Genomic DNA, 27,705 nt, shown 5'->3' with positions numbered 1-27,705 from the left:
GAGAGACATAGACAGACTATGAGCAAAGCCTAAGCTAGCGGGGGACAGAACACCCCTTCTTGAAAGGAGGAGAGATGAGGGAGGGAAGTGGAGTTTGTTGCCTGAACCCCGGAACACTTTAACACTCTTCAATTTCACTGTTTACTAATTCTTTTTCTGGGCCAGCCAATGCCCAGGGTGCTGGGAGACAACGGTGAATTAGACTTAACCCCTGTTATCCAAGAGCTGATGGCCTTGAGGAAGAGGACAGTGGTATCAACATGTGGAGAATGGAACACTATCACAGCTGTAACCCATGTGGTCCATTCTCAAAATGGTGCTTTGTCAAATATAGTTCAGCAATCTACAAACATTTAAAAATAGCCTGTGTTCTTTCTTTGTGACTTTCAAATGTCATGAAGAGGACACAGAATCCACAGCACCCCTTATTTATATCTGTTTTCCTTTCCTATCTACTTCTTGCACGCTTTACCCCGTTTTGGATATTCTATATACCCTCAAAGCCCCCAAAACCTGTTGGGCAAAAATAATACTCTCTTTGGTGGGAAAGGGTGGGGGGAGAAATGATACAGACAAATTTTGAGCCCTCTGTAGTAGCAGAGGGGCGGGAAGAAGACAGAGCAGAGGAGGCAGGGAAGGGGTTGGAGAAAGCTAGGGATGTTCACACGCCGATAGAGCTCACCCCATCACAGTTCTAACAAGGGGAGTAATTAAAGGTTCATATCTCTAGTCTGAGCTTCTTCTGATTAAAAATCTGCAATCTCGCCTTCCCATCTTTGCAGGCTTGCCCCACTGCTCTCCTCCAGCACAAGGTCCCACTTAACAGCTTCCACATTCCCTTCTTGACCTCTATGTTTTACACACAGTGTCTGCTGAGAATGCCTCTCCCTGCTGTCTAACTTTCACCACCTTAAATATTCCTTTGCACATGCTACCTCTTCCAAGAAGTCCTCCCTGATAGCCTCCACTTCTAAACGTCCATGAAGCTCCTTCTGTCCTGTGGTAAGGTCCTAACCTGCTCAGTTGAAATGGCGGTATGTGCCAGCATGTGTCCTTTCGTCATGTCTGCCTACTTACCTGTAAGTCCCTAAGCATAGTTGGGACTGTGGCTGATTCACTGCTCTGTTTTTCTACCACCAAGCCCCATCTCAGCCTATGCAGTGCTTGTTGATTAATAATGTTTCCCTCTCAGAGGCTCTCCCTTGGGCTCCTGTGGATATTTACCAGAATGTGAACAAAATAATCAATTCCCTTTCTCAGATGGGGCAGAACAGAAAGGGAGGCTGAGTCCTAAAGATCAGCACTAAAGACCCTTTTGCTAAGGGTGGCAGCAGCTGCCTCTGAGAACCCCCTTCCAAACAACAGTCCCTAGGCAGTCACCCTCTGACTTGGCCCAGCTTAATTAGTTGATTAATTAAACAATTAATTAATTATTTTGTGAGATCCACTAGGCACTAGGGATACACAGCTGAGCCAAACAGATGTGGCTTCTGCCTTTATGGGGCTTACAGTCTAGTAGGGAAAATGGACATTAATCAGATTCTTTTCTAAGTGGTAGCTGTTAACACACCTCTGACTCCACCAATCCTAGAATGGAAACCAGCAACCAAGTTGCAATGAGACTTCAAGGCAAGGAGGATTGTTATGGGTAGAACCCCAGCTCTGAAATGACTCTGTTGGTGCCCCAGGCCGGGGGACGTTGGCAAACACATAACCCTGGTTTTGCTCACCCCAGTGTTTCTCCTTCTAACACCAGCCCCCATGGCTGATTATTGACATTAGGAGCCCAAGGGTTCAGTGAATCTTAGGACTACTTGGGGGAGCCTGGTGGGCTGCCATCTATGGGGTCGTACAGAGTCGGACACGACTGAAGTGACTTAGCAGCAGGACTACTTGGGAACATCAAGGAAGGGGAGCCTATTAGAAAGGCTGTTTCATACTGGGATCTTACTTTGGTAAATTTCTAAACGTGTGTGTTGGAACTTGCCTAGCTTTGAAGGCAAGGGAGAAGAAATGGGCAGCTGCTGCTATCTCGGCTCCCTGGAGTACTCTCATCTCGGGATGTGTTCAAAGGAAAGCAACAAAAGGAGAGAGAACTGTCAGGGAAGGTGCCCAGTGACTGGTGTGTATTTGGACAAGACCTACTGTGCAACAGTCGGGGGTAGAGAGGCAAGCAAGAGATCCAACTCTGCTCTCATGCAGATTCCAGGCAAAGGAATCTCCATCAGAGACTGTGGACAAGATTCCAAGTGCAGTGGGAACTGCGGTGGGACATTCTGGAGGATTCCTTTAAGTCCTGGAGTTCTAGGATCCCTTATAATGTTGGCATATCATGATTCTAGAACTTGGCTTCCCCTCAGTTCACTTCAGTTTAGTCGCTCAGTCGTGTCCGACTCTTTGCGACCCCATGAATTGCAGCACACCAGGCCTCCCTGTCCATCACCAACTCCCGGAGTTCACTCAAACTCATATCCATTGAGTCGATGATGCCATCCAGCCATCTCATCCTCTGTGGTCCCCTTCTCCTCCTGCCCCCAATCCCTCCCAGCATCAGAGTCTTTTCCAATGAGTCATCTCTTCGGATGAGGTGGCCAAAGTACTGGAGTTTCCGCTTTAGCATCATTCCTTCCAATGAACACTCAGGACTGATCTCCTTTAGAATGGACTGGTTGTATCTCCTTGCAGTCCAAGGGACTCTCAAGAGTCTTCTCGAACACCACAGTTCAAAACCATCAATTCTTCGGCACTCAGCTTTCTTCACAGTCCAACTCTCACATCCATACATGACTACTGGAAAAACCATAGCCTTGACTAGACGGACCTTTGTTGGCATAGTAATGTCTCTGCTTTTCAATACGCTATCTAGGTTGGTCATAACTTTCCTTCCAAGGAGTAAGTGTCTTTTAATTTCATGGCTGCAATCACCATCTGCAGTGATTTTGGAGCCTTAAAAAATAAAGTCTGACACTGTTTCCACTGTTTCCCTAGCCCTGTCCTTTCAAAGCACATCACTTTGGGAGGCTCTGTTCTGACTCCAAAGTCGTCATCACTGCTCAGAATGCATTTGGAACTGGTCTCTGGGAATGGCTTCTGGGGTTTGGAATGGATTCTTGGGAAGAACCTCAAAGTCAGTGGTGGCAAATCTTCCTTTGGCTTTTGATGGCAGGTTGGATGAGAGTGTTAGTAACTTGAGGATCAAAGTGTTTGTGGCCAATGCTTATCCCAACTAGGAGTATTCCCGGGCTAGCCAGAAAGCCAACCACAGGGCCACAGACCCTCTTTCTTTCCCCAGATGGTCTCAGAAATCTTCAGAATCTTGCCACCAGCCTTTCTGCTCTCTGGTTTTAATGGTGTTAGAAGGCAGGGGTGTCTAGGCATTCTGTGCCTACAGCAGCAAGACAGCTGGTCAACCTGACTTTCTTTATGAGAAGTTTTGATGTGTGTTCTCCCTTGGGCTTCAGCAAGGCTGGAGTTCTCCACTTTGGTTTGAGCAGGAAATACTACATTTCACTGTTGGTTACGATTTCTTTGAAAAAGGCATTATTTTGTCCAACTTCCCTTGAAAGAGCTGAACAGATGTCAAGCCTTTGCTGTTTCAGCTCATTACTCAGAATGAAAGGCCCAATCTTGGCAGGCTCTTCCTACTTGTGCAAGTTTTCTTTGAGGATGATTCATAAAATCATAGGCTGTCAGAGCTGGACAAGAGACCTTCAGCACATCTATTCCAACCTGTATTATTTATGGAGGGAAACTGAGGCTCACAGAGGGTCTGAAGACTTTGCTGTCAGTAATCATGTCCTTGAACAAACCAAACCTCTGACTCGTCCGACATATTCATTGGTTGTATGGGTGGTTTGTTAGTTCCATCTGCCTCACTGAAGACATTCCATATCTTTTCCTATAAACCTCTGGACCAGACAGGATAGCACTTCCAGAACTCCATCACCATAAGCAGCTTTCTACTTACAAAGAAGCTGTCCAACTCTCCTCCAAGCTTACATGAGGTCAATTGGCACCACTTTACCACATCTCCACAACCACAAGGGAAGGAAAGAATGCTTAACAGCATATCATGATTGGCATATCATGATTCTAGAACTTGGCTTCCCCTCAGTTCACTTCAGTTTAGTCGCTCAGTCGTGTCCGACTCTTTGCGACCCCATGAATTGCAGCACACCAGGCCTCCCTGTCCATCACCAACTCCCGGAGCCACATTTTTGCCCTTAGTATCCAGGCCCCTCGGCTGCTGGTCAGACACTAGCCTCATACCTGACAGTGAAACCTGGAAAGCTTCAGCTTGCTACCTGTGTCTGGTGTCCCTGCTGGCACCTGCCTACTTTGCTTCCTAAGCATGATCTCAACCAGATTCCCCATCTATGTGCTCTGCCTCTTGATTGGGGTTCCCCTGGGCATCTGCTTGCTGACTGTGACCTGTTATAGTTTATATAGACCTTCTGTGGAAAGAACTACCATCTTTTGTGGATACTTCTGGTACCTCAGCTGGTAAAGAATCCACCTGCAAAGCAGGAGACCCCAGTTTGAATCCTAGGTCAGGAAGATCCACTGGAGAAGGGATAGGCTACCCACTCCAGTATTCTTGGGCTCCCCTGGGGGCTCAGTTGGTAAAGAATTGCCTGCAATGCGGGAGACCTGGGTTCGATCTCTGGGTTGGAAAGATCCCCTGGAGGAGGGAACAGCTACCCACTCCAGTATTCTGGCCTGGAGAATCCCATGGACTTTATAGTCCATGGGGTCACAAAGAGTCGGACACGGCTGAGCAACTTTTACTCTCACTCACATACCAAGCACTGCTACATGTACTATATAAATTACCTTATGTGACCTCCCAGCAGTCCCCTGGTGCAGTAAACATGATCACCACATCCCAGGTAAGGGTAATGCGATTCAGTTAGGCTAGGAGATTTGGTCAAGCTTGTGAGTGGTCAGTGACACTGGTGATACAGAAATGAGCAGAGCTGCCTCCCAAGCTGGTGAGTGGCTGAGCCAGTGCATGGACCCGTTGACCATGACCCCAAACTCAAATGTTTTATCACTCTACCATACCAGCCACATTCAATGAGTTGAACTGTGCATCCTCTTCCAAATATATTCAAGTCCTAACTCTTGGTACCTATGCATGTGACATTACCTGGAAACAGGCTCCTCCTCCCCTCACCTACTCCCCACTAAAACAGTATCTTATTGTTGCCACTATGATTAAATAATCTTGGAGAAATTCCTGGGTAGAGTAACTGGGACTTTGCTAAGGAAGGACTCACTTTCTATGTCTTCAGTGGGATTGTTCACTTCCCCAAAGATCTATTTTTCTCTGGCTCCTGCTGAGTGCTCCTAAATCCACCGGTGTGCAAAACAGCCTCTCCTGAGTGTGCAGCCTGGTGAAGTCTCCTGGCACAAGCATTTTTTTTTTTAAATTCAGACTCTCTGTGTCACAGTAGTTCCCTCAGCTGTCCCCCAGCAACACACCCCACGTGGTTTAAAATCCCCCTAATGCTACTGCCTAATTATCAGAAGAGCCAAAATAAAACAATGTTAATAATACCAAATGGAAATGAGGATGCAGAGCAACTGGATCCCTCATAGGTGGTTGGTGGGGAGTATAATGGTGAAGCCACTGAAGTTACTGGATATTACAAAAGGACAGAACTCAGAAACAGCTAGATGGAGGAGATACATAGGGCAGGTTATACAGGAGTGGGTATGGTGCTTCCATGCTTTCTCTCGTTCACTGGCATCCTATCCTCCCCTCATCTTGATGTGTTCACCAACCCAGAAGCTCTGGAAATTAGGCTCTTGTGGAAGTCACCAAGTTAAGATGAAGTCATACTGGATGAGGGTGGGCCCTAAATCGAATGACTGATGTTCTTATAAAAGAGGAGAAGATACACAGATACACACAGAGGAAACCATGTGATAATGGAGGTAGAGACTGAAGTGACGTAGCTTTGAGCCAAGGATGCCAAGGCTTGCCAGCCACACCAGATGCTAGGCGAGTCAGCGAACAAATGCTCCCTCCAAAGGGACCAACTCTGCAGACACCTTGATTTCTGAGTTCTGGCCTCCAGGACTGAGATAGAATAAACTTCAGCTGTTTTAAGTTCCCAGGTTTGTGACAGCCCAAGGACACTCATACACATATTACTTAGATTCTGGGGAGGACGCATGCAACTCCCTGTACCAGCTGCTGCCAGCCCCACCCCTGCACCTGGCCCATTCTGGTAGGCAAGTTTTAGGGCTGGGCCCACCCTGCCCTTCCTGAGCCCACGCTGCATTCCCAGAGACCTGAACTTGACTCTGGCTCCTGACCATGACTACCTGGGCCTCCCCAGAATACACTTTGCAACACCTGGTCATGCTTGGGAACCCTGTGGCTGCAGGAACATGCTGATTCGCCCCTACTTTCCACCAGGTCCTTGTACTTCTACTTCCAAAGCCACCCAAGAAAACAAGGCTTACTCTTGCCACACAGACAGGACTTGAATCCGGGGCTCTGTTTGCTGGCTGTCTGCCCACATCTCTAGTGTGTGGGATCCATGGAATTCACCTTCCATTCTTTCCCTAAAGTGTTGTTTCTCCAAATAGAATCTTTTCTGATTCCCAATGCTGCTTAGTGTATGTTAAGACTTTTCCCTCTACCCTCCAGAAAAATTCTTGTTATGGGTTCATGAAACCAGTCACAATCTAGCTGGTGCTGTCCAGCAGAACTTTCTGCAATGATGGAAATGCTTTGTATCTTCACTGTCCAATATGGTAGCCACTGGCCGCAAGTAGAATTTGAAATGTGGCTTGTATAACTGAGGAACTGAATTTATACTTTGATCTCATTCATTGTAAATTAAGTAATTTAAATTAATGTAACCAGTTGATTTTAATTAAAGTTCAGATTTAAATAACCCCATGTGGCTGGTGGCTCCCGCATTAGAAAGTGCAGTTCCAGTCCTGCCTGCCTCTACGGTCTCACCTCCCATCTTGTTCCCCCTGGTTCTCTTCTCACTGGCTTCTTTCAGACCCTCCAGTCCACGCTCACCTCAGGACCTTTGGACAATACTCTTCTCTACCTGGAACTTCTTCCTCCCTGAACCTTTGTCTAGCTAATATCTGCTTCTCCTTCAGATCTCAGCTCAAACATCACTTCCACAGACAAAATCCTCAGATGAAATCAAGCCTCCCCAGTGATGACTCTCACAGCACCAGGTACTTGCGCTCTTAGCACTGATCACAGCTGTGATTTCAGAGGATTTGAGTGATTTCCTCTCTACTGGCCCATAAGCTCCTGAGAGCTGGCCTGAGTCAGTGTCTTTTCACTATGGTATGCCCTCCACCGAACACAGTGTCCAGCTCATAGCAGGCCTCCAAGTAGAGACCTGGGGACTGAATGAATGGGATGTTGCTGGTTTAGAAGAGAAAATCGGCAAGCATGCTCTCAGAGCCAGTTGGCTGGGCACCTCGCAGTTTCTAAGAGCAAGTCACAGACAGTGTCCGCTGATGAACCCCAGACTCTGAGCTGAAGAAAACACAGAGCCCCTTGAAAAGCCCTAGACATTAATCCAACAGCCAGCAAACTCAATAACCCACACATCTGAACAGAGGGGAAAGGAGTGCTAGTAAATTCATGAATGTTAGTGGATGGGTCTGCTACCAACACCTGTGATTCACCCGCCAGCTTCCTGAGCTGACGGCAGCCTCATGGCCTGACAGTGTGGAATGATGCTGTGTTTCTCCCTGGCCTGGGAGAGCAGCTGATTCCTGAGTGCCGGCAGGCACCATGCTGCACCTCTGTCTCCAGGAAGTGTGAGCAGGTCCTCCTGCTTCGGAAGGATGAGCTATGGTTCCGTCTCCTATCTATAGTGGTTCTCTTTCCCCATCCCACAGGACCCTAAGGGTGGTGTCCGCCCAGACAGGCCCTGCCCAGTCAAGCCCAAGGACCTAGGGACAGGGACTCCCCTCCCTCTACAGGCGGTGAGGTCTGACTTGTACATTCCCATAGCCCCTGCACTGGTCCTCACACAGCTGACTGTTGATTGTAAGTCACTGCTTAATATCTAGCTCCTCTGCTGGTACATAAGCTCTGGTGGTCGGGGGGGGGTGGTGGGCAGGACTACGTTTACTTCACACTCTGATGCATCTCTAGGATTAGTACCAAGGCAGGCAAAAAGAAGGGGCTCAGTATGGTTTTGATGGAAGGCTTAGCATCAAAGTATCCCCAAGAGTTCTGATCAGCCCTTACTCCAGCCTGTGGGCTGAGCTCTGGCCTGTTTCCCTGTTCAGCATCCCCATTCTAATCTGAGGCCAGGCTGACCCCTGCCAGTCTGCCAGGTCCTGACTGTCTCTCACCAGCCTCCCTCCAGAGTCTGGACGCTGCGCTGCGTCCTTGCCCTAATGGCAACCTTTCTTATGACTATCAGTGGTCCCGAGCATTCACTGATGGCCCTCACTTGTCCTCACGGCCCTCTTCAGTCAGGGCCTAGCGACATTTTCAGCTCCATGGCACCCTCAGTGACAGCCCCCGGCCTTGCAAACAGGGGTTGGGTCCAACACATACAGGACAGAAACAAGGTCTCTGTCCTAGTTAGGAGGAAGATGGGGCACAGGAGGGTGATGGTGGTGTGTCTGTGAGACCAGATCTTCCCGGCACATATGCCAGCCTACCTGGAGGCTGGGAGGCCCGAGGGCGTAGACTCAAGGCTGTGGTTGTTACTGGGGGACATCCTTCCAAGTCCATGCCCCTCCTCCTTCTGCCCCTCATGTACCATCTTCTGCTGCATGTCAGGGAGTTAGAAATGACCCAGACCCCCTTCCTGGATCTCTCTGAATGCTGCCAGCCAAGAGCATGGGAAAGGCATTTCTTGAGTTACCCTCACCTCTCACAAGTCTCCAGTACTTTCCTCCAGGCTTTCCTGGGATGGATCATCAGCAGCTTCCCACCGGTTTCCATTCGGCGGGATCTCTCAGCCCGAGCCCCAGCCTGGGAGCCAGGGAAGCTCTTTCACTTACCACACTCCTATCACAGAACAGTGACACCTGTTCACACAGTCATAGATTACTGCCTGTTTCCCCTCCTAGAACGTAAGATCCTGAGGCTCAGGGAAGGGATCCTGACTGTTTTGTTCACACTGTATCCACGGCATCTAGCATGGGACTTAACTGAATAAACAAATGAATGAATAACCTGATCAAAGGAGGCGCTGGCTGGATTCCCCCTCTGAGGTTTAGAAGAGGTCACCCAGTGAGCCTCCTCTTGGGGCCTGGTGCACCGCATTCTTGCGGGAGGGTACCGTGGGTCACGAGCAGTGTCCATTGATGCCCCTCCAGCCAGCCAGCGCGGCACTTCTCAATCAGCAAAGCAGCTGCCAATAACCTCATAAAAGCTTGTATATATCTAAAGAGATGGGACAGGTGCTAGAAAATTCCTAAGTGTTGACCAAGGAGTTGTGTACCCATGATTCACACATAGGCCTCCTGAGTTGATGGATGTCCAGGAGTGAGACTTGAAGCCTGTGCCTTTCCAAGGCCTGGGAGAACGGCCCGCTCCTGAATCCCTGCAGGGCTGTCTTTCAGGACGGTTCAGCTGGCGTTCCCCACTTTGAGGCACACTATGGGGGATACACCACACCTCCATTCCCATCTCTAGAATATCCCCCCTCCCCTACCGCCTGCATATCTGCAAGGCTGGTGTCTGCCCAGGGTCTGCCCAGGGAACTTACTGCTCACCCCACAGGACCCCACGAGGGCAGAGACTTCAGCAGTCTAGGTGCCCCCATCCAGGTCAGTACTCACATCCAAGCCCTGAATATCTCTCCTTCATTTTTCAAGTTTCAGCTCCAAGAGTCACCTCTGCAGGGAAGTCTGAGTCATTTTCCTGCTTTATACTCCCAAAGTCCCCTATACATATTCCCCCTTGCAGCACTGATCAAAATTTTAATGAAATTTAACTCGGCTGATTCATTGCTTGTTCCTAGAGGGGCAGGAATCACGTTGACCTTGGTTGCTCCTACATTTCCTGTCACCGCCTGGGTCTGGTACATCATTTGTGCTTGGCTCGCCCCTCTCATGCGCCAGGTCAGACCCTCTGGCCACCACCAGCCTCATACAGGCACAAGCTGACAGCATCTCGCCTCCTGTCTACCTGGGCACTTCTTGCACACAGACACCCCCGCCCCACAACTTCCTGCTGATGCTCCGGCAGGGTCCTGATTGGGTCCCATGCCTGCCCTGCCAAACCCAGAAATGCATGGAAGTCAGGAGCCAGTGGATGCACCTCTTCCTCTTCTCCCTTCACCCCAAGAGATGGCTCTGAGACACACTTTGTCAGGCTTTTCTGGGGTGCCGACTTGGATTAGTTTCACTCAGTGGTGACCAGCTCAATATGACATCCTTGCATTGGCCTTCCCTCCCCTCTGCTCCACTTCCCTGACCTGACTCTCCCCGGCATCACACCCTCTAACTCAGTCACCAGTGGCATCTAAGGCTCCTCCTCAGGCCCCGCCCTTCAGGAGCCCAGGCCACGCCCCCAGGAGCCCAGGCTGAGACAGGGCTCCATAAAGCTTTGCAGAAAGAATGAAGGAACAGTCCTCAGCAGGACGGTTAGCTTGTTCCCGTTGCTCCCTCTGACCTCACTTTCTCTTCAATATCCACCTCGCCCCTGCAGCTCTATTGCTACCTTGCTTCTTGTCCTCTCTCACACCTGGTTGTCTAGACCCTGACCTCCTGCCAGGCTCTTTCCACATCTTTCCAGGCTGGTCGCTGCTTGCTGAGTCCAGCTGACAGCGCTGGGGTGCATCTCAATGGAGCCCAAGTCCTTCCTGCCTCCCTCACCTGCTTATCTGGTCGTCCCCAGGTAGATCCTGAGCTTCCTCAGAGCGCCTCAGTCATTGCTCTGGGCAACCTGGATGCCCTGATAAGAGGCTACCCTTTCATCCATCTGCTTCCTTGCCCTCACCTGCTCTGTCTCATTCAGGATTCTTACCTGCCCCAGGCGAGGTCCCAGCATGCCTTGCTTCAAAGTGCACCGGCCAGTCTGAAGGAGGTGGCTTGGCATAGAATTTCCTGGCCATACAAACAGGAGTCTGGGGCTCCTTCTAACACCAATGCATGCCGGCCAGAACCGAGATCTGGTTCCTGCTTTGGAGGCAGGAGACAGTGCATGATGGGGTCACGACCTTGACACTAGAGCCTCCGTTCGCACACTGTGGATGGGAAGCTCAGTGGTCATGACCCCACGGCCTTGTTTCTGGGGAAGACGTGCCAGTCCACATGCTCCTTCACACGCCTCTCACCCATCAACACCTGTTCTGCAAGCCCAGCCCCATGCCAGGTGCAGGCAGTGCCAGTATAATCCAAAGGCACTGTCTGTCCAGAAGAAGAGTCGGGCTGGGACATGGGTCCGTGGAGCTGCACCACTCCCCTGCTCTGCTCTCCGTCTTATGGGGAATCACATCTGGGCAGTGCTACTTCTTTCACAGGGGAAGGGATGACATCAGGGTTACCCAGGACCATGCCTATCTATCTTGGTCCAAACCCATTTTGGTCCAGCCCCTTCCATGAACCAGGGAAACTGCCTTATATGCTATAGTGAGATGTAACAATTTCAAGATAAAAGAATGAACAGCTTCCTGTGGCCAGAGGGCATTCAGGCCTCCCCTTGAGGCCAGGCTGCTGCTCCCTCTCCTTCCTCTACTGTTCAAGGGCCTGGTAGAGCAGCCAGGACAGGACTCCTCGGCCTCTGAGCACAAAGCCTGCGGGAGGCCAGGCCGGGGTGGTCACAGAACCCATGCTGGGCTGACCTGTACCCCTGGGAGATGGCACTCATGCTAACCCATGGATGCAGGTCCATCCTCACCTGCCTCCACCTCCTCACCTGCTGCTTCACATCCTGTGCCCACACCTTCCCAGCAGCCTCTTTGCTCCTTTGGCTCCATCGCGCACTCTCCCAGGCTCTCCTCCCTCTGCTCTGGCCTTGCAGGAGTGGGCATCCTGCGGAGGCCTCCTTTTCATCCCATTCTCTCACCATTCAGGGTCCTGCTCCCAGGCCTCCTCTCTTTTCTCCCCATCAATCCCCGCTCTGAGTGTTCAGCCACAAGGGTTCCTCAGCGTCTAGGAACCCCAATCCCAACATGATGTCAGAACCTCTCCTGGACCCTCTGCCTTCCAGGAGGCTCTGTCTCTGGGGATGATGGCACTCCCTCCCCAGCCATCTGAGCTAGAATTTCACACCATGTCCTTGATTCCTCCCTGCCCTTCTCCTCCTTCATCCAGTCAACTGCCAACCTCATGGATTCTACCTTCAGGGCTCCATCCTGTGCCATCAACTTCTCTCCTTTCTGACCACAATCCTGGGGGCCACCATGCTCTCCTTCACCCAGGTCCCAGGGATGGCCTCCAGACTGGCTCCATTTCAGCCTGGCAGCACAAGTCCCAATTTGATGTCACCCCCTTGCTCTACATCTTTCAACTGTGCCTTGTAGCTCTTGGGATTAAGACAAAATTCCTCATTGTAGCACCCAAGGGCCTTCAAGGCTCATCTCTTGCCCCTTTCTCCAGCAGCAGTCTCTCCTCTTAGTTCCAGGCTTTCCACACTTAGAGCTCTGTCTCCATACTCCCCAGCAAGATCCCAGGCACCTGGTGTCAGAACAGGAGCTCTGGATGGCAGGTGTCGGGAAAGGTCTCCAGGGCAGTAAGCGGGTGATGTCTCATGTGTCCCTCGATTCCCTGTGACTCTGATCAGTGTGAGTCAGTTCCCTGAGTCTCCTTTTTAGATTCAGAGGGGCAAGATCCAGATCCTGGGTCACCGTGGCCCACCAGGGTGATCATGGCTGAGGGGCAGACTCCCTCACTATCATCATGGCCACCCACGTACATACTTTAGACAGGAGGAAATGGTGAGGAGTAAGACAGTCCTGAGCACCAGGCACTTGGCTAAGCATTTTTAAATCTTCCCACAAACCCTGGGCAGAAGACTTATTATTGCCACTTCCTAGATGTGGAAATAGAGGCCAGAGAGGTTGAATAGCTTTCCTACTGTCAGCTAAAATGTGCTGGACCCTGAATTTGAACCCATCTCTCTTGGATTCCAAAGACATTAAAACACGTGGGAGTAATTTAAGGCACGGACTCCAGCAGGAGACTTCCAAAGGGAGTGGGAGGGGGGCGGGAGTGAGAGAGAGTGGGCAGTGGAGATGGGAATAGTGATTATCTGAGAGACCAGGAGATGGATGGAGAAACCACTGCTCCGTCCAATCATCTGTTTTGCTCCCATAGTTGGAGACAACTCGGAGGAAGGCGAGGATGTGAGCAGGAGGGGGACACACCCTTTAGATCCCCTACCTTCCCCCATAATCTTGTCTCCTTGGATGGCCTGTGGCATGGACAGAGATGAGCAGAGAGTATCAGTGAAAGACTTTTTAAGTCCTGCTGGTCAGAGGCTTCACCCAGGGCCTCCAAATGGCCCTCAGGGGGCAGATTCTTGCAAAGGTGGGCATTCATCATTTTTACATCTGCGTTCAGATCCCTAATAAGGAAGTAATAATATTGCCAAGCCTTTGCCACGCTTTCTATGAGCTAGTGAGAAGACTAATTATCTGACGACTCTAATAAATGGTTATGATGTTATTAAAAGTGGCACCAAGCTAGGATTAATAGGCTCATCAATTGTAGGGAATTGGGTTTAACAAGGTCCCTGCATGTGCCGTCAGGGCCCATGGTCCTGATGGATACTAGGCTGCATGCAGACCATGAACAAGACCCCCTCTTTCCTCCAGCTGAGGGTCAGCCTCGGAAGCTGCTGGGTTTTCTGGTCTTCCCCCTTGCAAATGGCTCTGCAGAGCTCTTGGGCTGCCGGGGATGCTGTGGATGGCAAGAGCGTTACTAGCCTTATTCCCCTCCACATGTGGCCTCCACTGTCCATGGGATCCCGCCCTCCTCCCCAGCCCAGCTCACCTCTGCAAATGACATGCTCAGATCCCACCCAGAGCCCCACGCTCCAGAGCCCCACTCATAACGCTCAGGGGGGAGCCGATAAATGGAGATGTCTCTGGGGCCTGCTGACTAATTTCCATAATAATTACAGTTATTACTAATAATGGTGACAACACCCCTCCCTCCCGGTTAGACTGAATTCCACAGTCTAGGAGCTGCTTCCCCACCAGTGGTCACCTCCGCCAACAAGCGGGGAAGAACGCAGGGCAGGCATCATTATTCTCACTGTTGAGGTAGGAAATGAGCTTAGGGAGAAAAAGAGACTTCCTGAAGCCCTCTCCCCACCTCAAAGGAGTAGCCATAATGATTAAAATAATACAAGCAAGGACTGACACGGCGCTGACTGTGTATTGTGCACATGTGACCTTAGTCCTCACTACAGCCTGTTGGGGAGGGGGGCCATTATTATCATTCCCATTTTACAGATGAGGAAACTGAGGAGCAGGGAGGTTAAGAAACTTGTCCAGAAGCACACAGCTAGTAAGTAGGAGAGTAGGAATCAAGTCCAGACTGGGTTCACTCTCTTGACCATTAGCCTCTCCCACCAGCCTTCCCTAGGGGACTGATTTTCTAGGCCCGAGAAAATGACTCCACCACTGAGGCTCTACTTGAGCCTTCTAGCTCTGAGTTCCAGCCTCCTTCTCTTCCTGGCTCCCCTCTGACAGGGGCAAGAGGGCTAACTGAAGAAGGTCCTGAGGCTACCTGTCTGCACTTGGAGAGGCAAAGTGACAATAATCCTTTTGGCTGATGCTTTTCAGGTTGCAAAGACTGACTGCATGAAAACCCTGGGTCTGGTGGTCAGATGGCTCTTTGCGGACGTGTAGGTGTAGTCTTTTTTCATAAGCAGAGAGCCTCCAAAAGACTCTCTCAGTCCCAGCTCCACTTCTTACTAGCTGGGAGCCTTCATCTTTCTCTGCCTCAGCCTCCTCATCTGTTAAATGGGTGGTAATAACAGTACCCATCTCACTGGGTTGTTGTAAGGATAAACGATAGAAGAAATAAGGGGTACAGATCATGTCCTTGCATTCATTAGCAGGCCCTGGATAGAAAAATGCTTCTGGAAAGCGAAGGCCCTGAGCTGGAGGGCCGGTAATGTTTAGAATGTGCCGGGTGAGCCTGTACCAACGGCTCCTTTGTCTCCATCTCCCCTGCCCCAGGGCTGCGGTCTGCCAGGATGCCCCATCTTGATGCGCATAGAGGACTTGGCCAAGCCTCCCGGACGGCCCTGTCCATGGTGCTCCCACCCCACTTACGTGGTCAATGAGCTCCTTGATCATGCCGTTCCACTGGCCCTTGTCGTCCTGTGCCCCATATTTCCCATCCTCCACCAGCCGTATCTCGTAGGAGAAGCCCAGGATGTGGGCCAGCTCCTTGAGCAGGTCGATGCAGAAGCCCTCAAACCGGTCATTCCCAAACAGGGTCCTGTCGGACTTCCGGAACATGACGAAGGGCTCCTCCTGTGGGGATAGAGAGGACAGGGGCTGATGGACACTGAGTGGGTGGGACAGGGCCGCCTGGGGTCAGAGAGCCTGGGCCCAGGCCTCTGCAAGGGTGTTCTAAGCCATCTTTGGGGGTGGCTCAGAAGAATGGCCCACTAAGTCAGGAAAGGGAAAGCCAAGTTAGTGCCTCACAGATGGCCACCTACTGACATGCATGCAGAACTTAGTAGGTCCTTATGGATTTGATTGTCCCAATGTTCACAGAACTAGAAGCTAGTGGAACTGGAATTTGAACTCAAGACTGTGATTCTGAATCTCACTTTCTCTCTGTTGCACCATCAACACAGGCTGATGGTTCTCAAAATGTGGTCCCCAGACCAGCAGCATCACCTGGGAACTTGTCAGAATTGCACATTCTCAGGCCCCATCCAGAAATAATGAACCAGAAACCCTTAGGTGGGGCCTGGAAATGTGTGCTTTGAGAAGCCCTCCAGAGGATTCTGACATCTGCTCAAGTGTGAGCACACTGCTCCAGAAGGCCTTCATCGAGTTTCTTCTGACTGCTCCCCCAAGAAAGTAAGTCAAAGTGTTAGTTGCTCAGTCATGTCAGACTGACTCATTGCAACCCCATGGACTGTAGCCCACCAGGCTCCTCTGTCCATGGGATTCTCCAGGCAAGAACACTGGAACAGGTTGCCATTCCCATCTCCAGGGGATCTTCCCCACCCAGGGACTGAACCCAGGACTCCTGCATCGCAGGCAGATTCTTTACCATCTGAGCCACCAGGGGAAGCCTGTCCCATCTCCCCCAACTCCTGCATAAAAAGACTACACCTACCTGCTCCCTGATACCTTTCTCTCTTTCCGAGGGTCTAGTCCCCAGCATTAGGATCTGCTGGTGATTCCTGATAACTGTGACAGTTTGCATTTACATGTGGATGGGCCAGACACCAGCAGATGAAGTGGTGCCTGTGGAGGGCCCAGTGCAGAGCCCAGCAGAGCAGTGGGGTTCAGTGGAAGTAGCTGGTATCACCTTGTTAGTCTTAATTTCAACCTCTGGGATAGACACTAATAACCTCATCCTGTACATGCAGAGAGTAAATTGGTGAAGACAAGGTGACTTGTGAGAGGTCACTCAGCTGCCATAGAGAGAGGATCTGGACTCAGGTTGGTATAATCCCAGAGCAGGAGCTCTTAACCACCTCACTGTGCCAGAGGCCCTGAGTCACACGGTGCCTCTCCCTAGTGGGCAGGGGGGTCCTCAGGAGGTGGCTTGGGTTCTACAGTATGCCTGGCAGCTGTCCCATGTCAGGTTCCCTCCCTCCAAGGTGATGGGGAGCCAGTAATGGGCTCTCAAAGGGCCCACCTCTGTCTGATTTCTCATTTAGAAATAAACACTGACAACCCTGTAAAGAATAATTAGGGTTGTGCTGTGCTTCGTTGCTCAGTCACGTCTAACTCTTTGTGACCCCATGGACTATAGCCCACCAGGCTGCTCTGTCCATGGGGATTCTCCAGGCAAGTGTGGGTTGCCATGCCCTCTTCTGGGGATCTTCCCAACCCAGGGATTGAACCCACGTCTCCTGCATTGCAGGAGGATTCTTTACTGTCTGAGCCACTAGGGAAGCCCAAGAATACTGAAGTAGGTAGCCGATCCCTTCTCCAGGAGAACTTTCCAACCTAGGAATCGAACTTACCAGCTGAGCTACCCAGGAAGCCCAATAACTAGGAACAGAGACAGGAAAATGGTGAAAACAGCTGTTGACCTTGTCTAGCATGAGATACACAGAGTGAGGAACTGCAGTGTATGGGCTCAACTCAGCAGACTAGTCATTTATCGAGTTCCTACTATGCGTCAGGCACTGGCAGTTTCATAAGCCGTTTGAATGAAGCTTGTAAGACAGGTGACATTATCCCTATTTGATAGATGAGGAAACTGAGGCTCAGAGAAGGTCAGTAAGTTGCCCACGGCCACACAGGAGGTGAACTATAGTCAGATGGAGTCCAGGTCCAGTCCTTCCTGCTTGTAGCTCCCTGTCCTTTCTGGACCTTAACCCTCCCCTCAGCCACCTCTGCACCCTCATGCGTCTGAATGCCTCAAGCCTTCAGCTGATGGGTGACAATCATTGGGTGACAATCGTTAGCTGAGAGAACACACTTGTTCTGGGAAGCGCATGTCCTTAGACCCACAAGAATAGCACATATCTCCTCTCCGTGGTGGCTCAGATGGTAAAGAATCTGCCTGCAGTGTGGGAGACTTAAGTTCGATCCCAGTGGTGGGAAGATCCCCTGGAGGAGGGTATGGCAACCCACTCCAGGATTCTTGCCTGGAGAATCCCCATGGACAGTGAAGCCTGGCGGTCTACAGTCTGTGGAGTTGCAAAAGAGTTGGACACGAGTGAGCGACTAAGCACATCATTCTCTCAAGTGGTGATGAGAGAATGAGGTCATTCCTTTGCCACTGTGGACCCCTGGAGCTGGCTGAGCCTGAAGGGCCTTCATTAGGGGTCCTCAGGTGCAGAAACCCACCAGCAGCCTCTTGCCAGGCTCCCACTGCAGACGATGGGCTCATTCTCCGGCCCTGTTTCCCCGGAACACTAGTTCTCAAAATCCCATCCCACCCCGTGACTGATTCACTCTAGAGTTTCAACAGCCCTTTGGGATGCTTCAGAGAAAGGGCAAGGGAGTGTCTGTACACCTAAGGGGTTCTGAGAAAACCACTTTGCCATCTAATTGGGTGGAAATCTGGGTCCTTTGACTAGAGTCCATGCTAAGTCTCAAGGCCCCCCATCCCTGCCTCCAACCAAGTAGGCAGCTCACAAGGTTGGAGAAAAGAGTGTAGGAGGTGCCGGGGAAGGGGCTGGGCCTGCCTGGAGAGAAGGGGACTTAGGCTAGTGTGGACCATGCTGCCTGGAACCCCAGCATGGGGCCTGGGGAGAAGGCCAGGGTGGAGATTTCAATCCTGTCTCAGCTGTAGGTCAGATGCTCTTGCGCAGTGAACAACCTACACCGCTGCACTAGGTGGCCCTGCTGTTAGCTCAGGAACGAATTAAAGAGAAGGCAACTTCTCTGCCAGGAGAATCACCATCCACGCATATACTCCTAAGTGAGACCGACCTCCTTCTGTAAAATGGGAATAATAATAGAACCTACCTTACAGAATTGTTGGGAGGATTACATGGGTTAATCTGTGAAAAGCACTCAGTGCCTGGCAAATATAAACTGCAATATTATTATTATTATGAATATCATAATTGTCTTTCTGTGCACTGCGTGGCCTGTTACTGCAGTGACCTTTCCAGCCTCGAGTCCATGCCCAAAGCCACCAAAGGTTAAAAATCATAGCTAGCAGCGGAAAACTATTTCCAGAAAGGTCCCTGAGATGGCTCACTTCCTGACCCTATCTCCCAGCCCCTCCCTGGCCCTATCCTCTAAAATTAGCACTTCATTTGTGAAGCCACCAAGCCCCGGAATCTATACATCTCCATATAAATACGCTGCCTTCGGAGCAGCTGTAAAATGCCATTAATTTCGGGAAGTGCTTTGCGGATGGCATACATATTTAACAGCCAAAGCCCAGAGCATTAAAATGGTGCTCGCCTTAGTAATGTCTCTAGACCTGCAACATTTCCTAGGGGGTAATTCTGAACTCCGCCAACTACTTATTCATGGACTATTTCACAATTTATTACTGGAAATGTCCAGACAGCCAATTCACAAGCTCTCTCGGCTGCTAATCGATTGCTCAGTGAAGGTGCCCTCAATTTCATAACTTCACGCTCTCCTATTGCTCTGGGAGAACAGCGGTAAGAACAGGGGTAATATTTCTCTGCAACAAGTCACAGGAAACAAGGGTCCTGAAAAATAACCTTTTCTGACTTTTCATCGCTAGGGCTCTTAGTTTCTTAGTCGAGCTTCACCATCATGAGAGCCAGGCCTGGTGCTAAGATTCTCCCAGTGACGGGACCTGTGGAGTTGGAAGAGGGGGTTTTAGGGGGCAGGGAGCCAAGGGTTAGCTTCCTAAGAGCTGCGTTCCCAAGTCCGCCTGGCTTAGGCCATCTCAACACACATCTGCACGCGCACGCGCTCTGTACACACACACTGCCGCGGGCGTGAAGACACCACTTTCTCGGATGTTCTGCCCTGCTCAGAGTCAGAGGTCAAGGACCCTGGCCCTCAGGCCTTGGCTTCTGTCAGTTAGAACCAGGGCAGAGCATTAGGAGTCCGGTCCTCCCAGCAGGTGGGGCCCAGAAAGGTCCTCGGCCTGGCCCGGGATGGTTCTCCCAGCCCATATTCTCGTCTCCGCAGCTTCCCCTCTCCTGTACCGGATGCACGGGTCCAGCCTGCCTGGCAGTTGGGTCTAAACGGGTCACAATGCACACACAGCACAAATACACCCACCGGTTTGAATCCAGGCACCCCTGTGTACAGCCAACCCCACGCCCGCACAGGTATCCGTACGCATGCCGACACAGCTGCTCACTTCAGTGGCCCCAAGAACCCTGAACCTTTCAAAGCAGGGCCCCCAGGAGAGAGCTGAGTGTGTTTTCTCGGTGTGTGAGCTGAGGTTTGGGCAGATGAATTTTTCATGAGCTCATGGAAGAGGGAAACCTGAGCAGAAGCTGGGGCCTGGCAAGGAGAGGGCGGGGAGGGCAGGCTTCCAGCCTCTTGCTGCTGCTGCTTCAGCCCCAAGAAGGGGGAAGAGCCTGCGGCTCTGATGAGCCAGAGAGGGCGGGGTCCAGGCTCTGTCCATCTGTTTCCAGGGTAATGAGCCCTTAGCACCGAACCCCGGAATTCAGGATGGGACAGAAAAGATGGAGCTTGGGGGCAGCCCCTACATCTCCTTTTTTTTTTGCCACATCCAGATTTTAGGGACCAGAAGAGGAGGAGAGACCCCCTCAGCGTGGGTGCAGGTCCAGCCCCGTTCTCTGGGGCAAAGCTGGTGGATGTTCCTTTACTCAGGCTTGGTACCGGCCTGTCACTCAAAACACCGTTGCCCTGACAACACACTTCCAGAGAGGCAGGGGCCAGTGCTCTCCGTGGGAGGTGCTGGCCCTGCTTTGACACTGCCAAGCTTGGGGTTGGGGTTTTTCCCAGAGCAGCTGGGCTGGGTCAGCCTGGGCCACTCCACACAACAGGTGGGTGTCCTCCAAAGCCCAGGCTGAGAGCATCGCACCCCCACCCACCCCACCCCGGGCTCTGGGACATGCAGACCATGCTGAGACTTCCAGGGGACCCCGAGGACATTTTCAGCTGGACACAGAGAGTTTCTTGGAGACCACTGTAAAGGCTGTGTATCACGTCCTCTGTCCCCGTCCTGCCTCTAGTAAAGACTGGGCTTCTCTCAGGGAAGAAGCAGACCCAATTCCCCATGATCTCTGGGCAGTAGGGCTGGAGAGAGCTGGATCGTGGCTCACTCTCAGGCCATGTGAATATCTGACGCCGCATAATGTGGTTAAGATGGTGCGATATCCACTTCAAGTGGGTCAGCAGCCACGTCTGGGGTCAAGGCAAAGGAGTTCAGGGGAGGGGATGATCACAATGTCCATGCTAGGGGCTCAGACCTCCGCCGGGACAGGGGATGAGGTGGTGGTTGGGATGCGAAGTTTTATGTATCAGCAGGAGATGAGAGCCTAGAGAGTGGCTCACACCCCAGGGCTTTCAGGGACCAGTCAGGAATTGCCTGTATAAGAAGCAGCCAAGAGTAAGCAAGAGGGAGTGGTGGGGTCTGCAGTGAACCAGGCCTCAAAGGCATTTAAACCCTAGCTCAACGTGTATGATGCATCCTGTGCTAGACAAAGATAACCTCTGTGACTACGGTCAGGGGTCAGTCTTCCGTGATGTTCAGGGCCCTGCTTGTGGACGGAAGCAGAGGTTTTCTCTAGAACACTCACTGTGCTTATTGGATTAAACCTGAGCTTATTGGGGACTGGATCTATAATCAATAATACCAACAGCAGCCATTACTTGACAGCATCCACTCTGTACCATTTATTTATTTTTTTTAGATTTTTTTTTAGGTGCACCATTTTTTAAAGTCTTCACTGAATTTTGTTATAATATTGTTTCTGTTTTATGTTTTGGTTTTTTGGCCACGAGTCATGTGGATATTAGCTTCCCGATCAGTGATCAAACCCAAATCTTCTGCACTGGAAGGTGAAGTCTTAATCACTGGACTGCCAGGGAAGTCCCCTGTGCCATGTATTCTATTTAATCATTCATTCTTTCAATTCTATGAAGTAGATACAGTTATTATCATCTTTCTTTTGCAGATGAGGAAAGAGAGGCACAGATCGACTAAACAATTCCTCAGGATCATAGAGCTAGAGAACAGCACTCAAATGCAAAGGTCTGAGTCTCTTAAGCACCTCACAGTCTGACTGCTCAGAAAACCTCTGCTTCCGTCCACGGTCACTCTTGCATGTCCCCAAGAGCTTCTGGGCTCATGTTTGCCCAGATGAGGGGCAGGGGGACAGATGGAGCTGTGTCCAGGCTGCTGGCCAAGAGGGCTTCTCTCCTTCTCTGGAGGGTGCTGGGAGCCAGCAGGATGCTGCGGGTGGGACCCTCAGTGAGCAACTGGGGCCTCTGCAAGAAGCTCCCATGTGCGTGCTAAGTTGTTTCAGTCGTGTCTGACCCTTTGCAACCCTATGGACTGTAGTCCACAGGCTCCTCTGTCCATGAAATTTTCTAGGCAAGAATGCTGGAGTAGGTTGCCATGCCGATCTCCAGGGGATCTTCCCAACCCAGGGGTCGAACCCATGTCTCATGTCTCCTGTATTGCCAGGTGGGTTCCTTACCACTAGTGCCACCTGGGAAACCCTGAAAGGAGCTTCTGAAAGTGACAGTAAAATTCGCTTAGTCGTGTCCAGCTCTTTGCGACCCCATGGACTATATAGTCCATGGCATTCTCCAGGCCAGAATACTGGAGTGGGTAGCCTTATCCCTTCTCCAGGGGATCTTCCCAACCCAGGAATCGAGCCGGAATCTCCTGCACTGCAGGCGGATTCTTTACCAACTGATCTATCAGGGAAGCTTCTACTGCTACTGCTGCTGCTAAGTCGCTTCCGTCGTGTCCGACTCTGTGCGACCCCATAGACGGCAGCCCACCAGGCTCCCCCGTCCCTGGGAGTCTCCAGGCAAGAACACTGGAGTGGGGTGCCATTTCCTTCTCCAACGCATGAAAGTGAAAAGTGAAAGTGAAGTCGCTCAGCTGTGTCCGACTCTTTGCGACCCCATGGACTGCAGCCTACCAGGCTCCTCCGTCCATGGGATTTTCCAGGCAAGAGTACTGGAGTGGGGTGCCATTGCTAAAAAGCTGTGAGAAGGGCACAGGAAGTCTGCGGGATTCTGCCCCTGGGGGTGTACATAAATGTCCTGCGGCCCTGCAGAAGGGTCTTATACCCTTTAAACCAGGGTCCTGCTACTTTAATAAAATTTAACCTGTGGTCTTTGAAGGGTGTGTATTTTGCATCCTTCTGCTGTATTATCTTTAGCTCTCCTGTTACGTGAGAGTATTGTTTTGTGGCTGAATCCTTTCTGTTCATTTAATCATCTCTCCTAATCTCTCCAAGCATAGCAGTTCTACCTTTTTTTTAATCTTGTCTTCTGAAAAGTGTTTTATTTATATCTCACATTTTATGCTGCTCCGCTTTTAATCTTTTACCACCTTTTTATTATTTTATTTTTACCCTTTTATATTTTAGCTTTGTCACACTTTTATCCTTTTGCTTTCTGACATTTCGGTTTTACATTTTTCACCTTCTCTAGCTGGAGCTGTTAATTATTTATTTTAATTTTTCCTCTCTCTGGATAGCTTTCCTTTTAATCTTGTCCCTTATTTTCATGTCTCTCTTTATTACCTTCCTTTTAACCTTTATTTTGTCCTCCTTCAACTCTCCTTTTATCCTTTCTATTTTTATCCACATCAATATTCCTTTAATTGCTCAGCACTCTTCCTTCTATCCCTTTTGCTCCTTTTATTTATGTCTTTTTATTTTTAATCTTTTTTGCTTTATTCTTTTTTGTTATATAACTTATAAGTGTACAATATGATGATTCACAATTTTTAAAGGTTATACCCGATTTATAGTTATTATAAAATATTGGCTATATTCCCTGTGCTGTCCAATATATCTTTATAGCTTATTTTATTTCTAGTCTTTAATTTATTTTTTATACTTTCCCCCCTGTTCCTGATGAGATCTTTTGACTTACTGGTTTTATAGTTTGGTATTTGTATTTTATTCAGTTAACAAAAAATCAATAAAGGCAGGCAGGATGTATGGTTTTGGGGAAGATACCGCTGGGGGTCTCACTCCCAAAAGGGGGTGAGGAGGTGTCTCCCCAGCCTTCTCCTTCTGGTCCCATCAGCAACATGTTCAGAGCTCTTAGGTATCCATCATCTTTAGCATGGATCGTCTTAATAGTCATAAGCCTGAAGACTGAGGATGAGATTCATAGGTTAAAATCGCTCCTCAGATGCTGACAGTGCCCCTGGAGTCCGCTGCTCACTGGATTCTTGGGAGAATGAAATGTGATATCCCTTCTTCCTCCATGGTGTCCAACACCCAGTCACTGAGCATATACCTAGCACTAGAGAGAAGGCACAGGGCCTGGCTGAGCTGCCACTGGTGGGCGGCAGGCGGGACAAGCCTTGCTTGAGTGCTATGAAGGCCCAGAGTGGGGTTCCCAGCCCTGCTCCCAGTTCCATCCTGTGACAGTCTTACTCTATCTAAGTACTCCAAACCGGGTTGAGCTCCCTTTTTTGGTTGAGAATATCCTCAGCACATGGTCCTGACAAACATATTTGCTTCATTACAAGGAGAAGCTGACCAGGGCCAGACTGTCTTCAAAGGGTGTTTGGTCAGAATCCACTGGGCTGTGACCGGGCTGCCCCCTGGTCCAGCTTGGCTCCCAGGAGCAGTGCTGCGCCTCTGAGAGTGTGTGTCCTGAACCTCTGGACACCCTGGAGGCCTTCCAGGAGGGGCTGGTGCACATGGAGTGGGCCCAGTGGCAGCCAAAGGAGGCCAACTGCCCGGGTGTCCTGCTCACCCTGAGCTCTAAGATGCACGGAGATCGGGAGACCCCAGGAGCAATTCCTTGGGTTTAAATGGTCAGAAGAAGGACACGCTATTTAGTCCCGGGCAGTGGAGGGAGGAGGGCAGGGAGAGTGGTCACGGCCACGGCCAGGAGCACCTGGGTCAGGACCCTGTAGGGGTGGCACGTGTGAGGGCCCACCCACCCGCTGGGCTCCCTGGGTATGACCATAGCACCTGCCAGGCTGGGGTGGGGGACTGCTGGGAAGGGCCTTTCTCCTGGGAACTGGGTTGGAAGAAGCAGACTCAGGTCCTGGTGCAGAGAGCAGGTCACTCCTCCTTCCTTCCACCCATCACAGTTCCCACACAGGCATCAGGGGCTCAGGGAGCGGGCGGGGCTAGGATACAAACACGCAGGCCTCCGGAGCAGGGGCTGGCCAAGCAGGTCCAGGCAGGAGCGCTGGCCCGCTCTGCCTTTGGGAAGAGACAGCCCAGTTAGCTCCTGGTGTCTCTGACCTGTGACCGTGAGCAGTATTGCTATGTTTCAACTTCTCTCTGGGGGCTTTCTGAGGGACCCTCAGTGTTTCCAGCTTCCTTCAGCTCCCCTCCCTCATCTTCCAGCCTCTCAGCAGCCCCATAAGAGGCAGCTGGTCTATGCTCGGCAGGGTGATGGAGGGGTCCCTCTAGCCCCAAGGGCCAGCCCATCTCCCAGCTCACAAGGGGCCTCCTGCAGGGCTGCAGCTCTTACCAGCACGGTGGTGACGATGAGAGACCTGTTGGTCAGCGAGTCGGTGACATTAGGGCCTCGGCCTTTGGTGACCTCCGTGATATTGAGCCCCTCGGCGGGACTCCACACTCCCACCTGGATGGGCAGACGATGCAGTACAGGAGCTGAGTGCACAGTGTCTCCACCCCTTCTTCACATCAGCAAGCAACCCATCTTGTTCCCACCTTTCAGGAGCATCGCCATCGCTGACAAGTTTTGAGCCAACTTTTCTGACAGCCCTGCTGCCTTCCTCCTTCCCAGAGGAAGCCCCCGAGATGTTGAGTCTCCTGAATTCTCCTCCCTCCCCATTTGCTGGCGAACCCATCCCAGAAGGAAGGGAAACGCAGAGGGAGAAGAGGAGTATAAGGAGAGCCCAGGGAGCACAGTGGAAGCCAGCCTGGGGTGGAGCGGATGCCATGAAGTCAAGTTAGTGTTAGGGCCAGGTCCTGCCCTGGGTCAGAGTCATTCCGAGCCTGGGAGTGGGTGGCGTCCTCCTGCCTCCTAGGGAAGAGTTGGGCACCAGCTGCTCACTCACTGGGTCTCAGCCTGTGCCAGTTCTGGGGCTAAGATGCCCTCCAGAGCCCAGGACAGGGCCTGGAGTGAGGGAGATGTTCCCTAGGCTTGTGTGGAAGGACAAGGAGATGTGTCTTGCGCAGGAAGTCAGTCTGGGCAGGATGCTGGTCTTTGCGGCTATTTCAGGGGGTGGCAGACAGAGTGGAAAACCCTCACAGAGGGCAGTGGATGCCACTGGATTTGAAGGCAATTTGTTTTGTAGTTTTATACCTAAAGTTGGCAGATGTTCTGGCTGAGGTGGCCTAATCTCTGTTCCCATAGTGCCTTTGTGGACATCAGGCCTGGGGTTGGAAGGAGGCAAGGGAAGATCAAGTTTACAAATGGTTCTCAAGCCCTAGGTCTCTTGAAAATCCTTTGGGATCCAGCTCTGCCCCTCTCTGTGCCCATCTCAGTGCCTCTCAAGGAAGGTTCTGGCCTGACCATCCTGTCCTTGGCCCAGTTGCTTGGGGGCTTGGGGGACAGCACTCAGGAAACCTAATCAGTTAAACAGGGAGGCCGAATGCAAACATCCCATTAAGAGAGCTGTGCAAAGCAGATAGCAGAGAGACATGTAATTATGCTTGGGTAATTCTGCCTTAATCCCCCCAAAGCCACTGGCTGGAGCTGGCTGAATCAGCTATGACCCGGCTTAGTAAACAGAAGTGATGAGAGGCAGCATGGCTGTGTTTGGGAGCTCAGCACCCTCTCTGGGCAGCATCTTTCTCTATGCAGACCCCCAGAGCCTAGAGGAGAGAAAACAAGTAGACAGCATTAAAGAGGCTCTTCTCTCAAGGGGGCCAAGCGCAGAGCCCAGCCCCAGCATGAGGGACCCTAGTGGCAGGCCTGGGTGCAGAAAGCTCTCAACAAACAGCTGGCTGGCAGCCAGGTGACCAGCAGGAACCCTTGCTCCAGCAAGCAGCTCTTGATGCCTTATCTCCCATGGACATCGGAGAACAGTTAAGACTGAGGAGGACCCAGCTTTCAGAGACTCTCTGCCCACTATCTGGGATGCTGTGACCAGGAGCCTCTGGTGGGGCCTCTGCAGGTCGGCTGGTGTCTAGGTATCGTAGAGAGGTTTTCTTGAGTATTAGTTGTGGTCTGTCTGCAGTTGCTGGAGGGCCAGTAGGAGCTGCAGGTAGGCTCAGATGGCAAAAGTGCTCTGATGGGCAATTACTGATGCCTACCATCGATACGAGAGTGGGAGGTGGTGGCATACATGCCATCTAATTGCCATCCTTAGAATTTTAGGCTATCCCCAGAGATGGACAGTTGAGAGAGCAAAAATGAGACAGTTACTCGAGTGACAACTATTATAGTGGTCCCGCCAGAGGGGGAAGCGGGCTCCCCAGCATGGCCGGAGTCTAAATAGGAGCTGGCAGAGTGCTTGATGAGATATAGTTTGAATCGAGTTAGACCAACAGGGCTGGATCATCTTAGGAAGAGAGGGTATAGCACCTTGTCCTTAGGGGACTGGTGTCATAAGTGGCTGAAAGAGTGACAGGACTCCCAGGGGTCAGAACTGGTCCCATTAAGAACATTTCTATGGTAGTTGGATGGGAGGCCAGCCCTGTGGGCTTGCTTTCCTTGTAATTCTCAGAATCAGAGTGGTGAGGTTGCCCTGGCCACCTGGCCCCAGCACAGTGGCCCCACGAGTCCATGGGAAACTCAGGACTAAATGGCATCACTTTGGCCACAAAGTACAACCCAGGCAGAGCTGGGTTTGTGTCTGTGGGAACGAACCAAGGAGACAAAGGCTGTTTCTATAACCAGAGAGATGGCATGGGCAAAGGCCTGGAGGTGCAGGAGGGAGGGTGTGTGTGGCTGGGCCTCGAGGAATATTTGAGGGGCCCATTACGAACATTTCTATGGTAGTCGGATGGGAGGCCAGCCCTGTGGGCTTGCTTTCCTTGTAATTCTCAGA

General features: G+C 51.1%; 1 protein-coding gene across 1 annotated transcript in view; it reads right to left on the bottom strand.

Annotated features, from left to right (window-relative positions):
• The window catches only part of GRIK3 (glutamate ionotropic receptor kainate type subunit 3), a 242,163-nt gene that overhangs the window by 29,784 nt on the left and 184,674 nt on the right, over nucleotides 1-27,705 (bottom strand). Inside the window, exons 9-10 of the mRNA XM_040231614.1 lie at nucleotides 25,215-25,328; nucleotides 15,246-15,449 (exon numbers count right to left, since the gene is read on the bottom strand). Coding sequence (XP_040087548.1) covers nucleotides 15,246-15,449; nucleotides 25,215-25,328 — 318 coding nt within the window. The remainder of the gene's footprint in view (nucleotides 1-15,245; nucleotides 15,450-25,214; nucleotides 25,329-27,705) is intronic.

This window comes from Oryx dammah, unplaced genomic scaffold (genome assembly GCF_014754425.2).
Source record: "Oryx dammah isolate SB20612 unplaced genomic scaffold, SCBI_Odam_1.1 HiC_scaffold_28, whole genome shotgun sequence".
Lineage (NCBI taxonomy): Eukaryota > Metazoa > Chordata > Mammalia > Artiodactyla > Bovidae > Oryx > Oryx dammah.
Note: the sequence above shows the minus strand (reverse complement) of the source record. Positions and strands in the feature narration are given on the sequence as shown.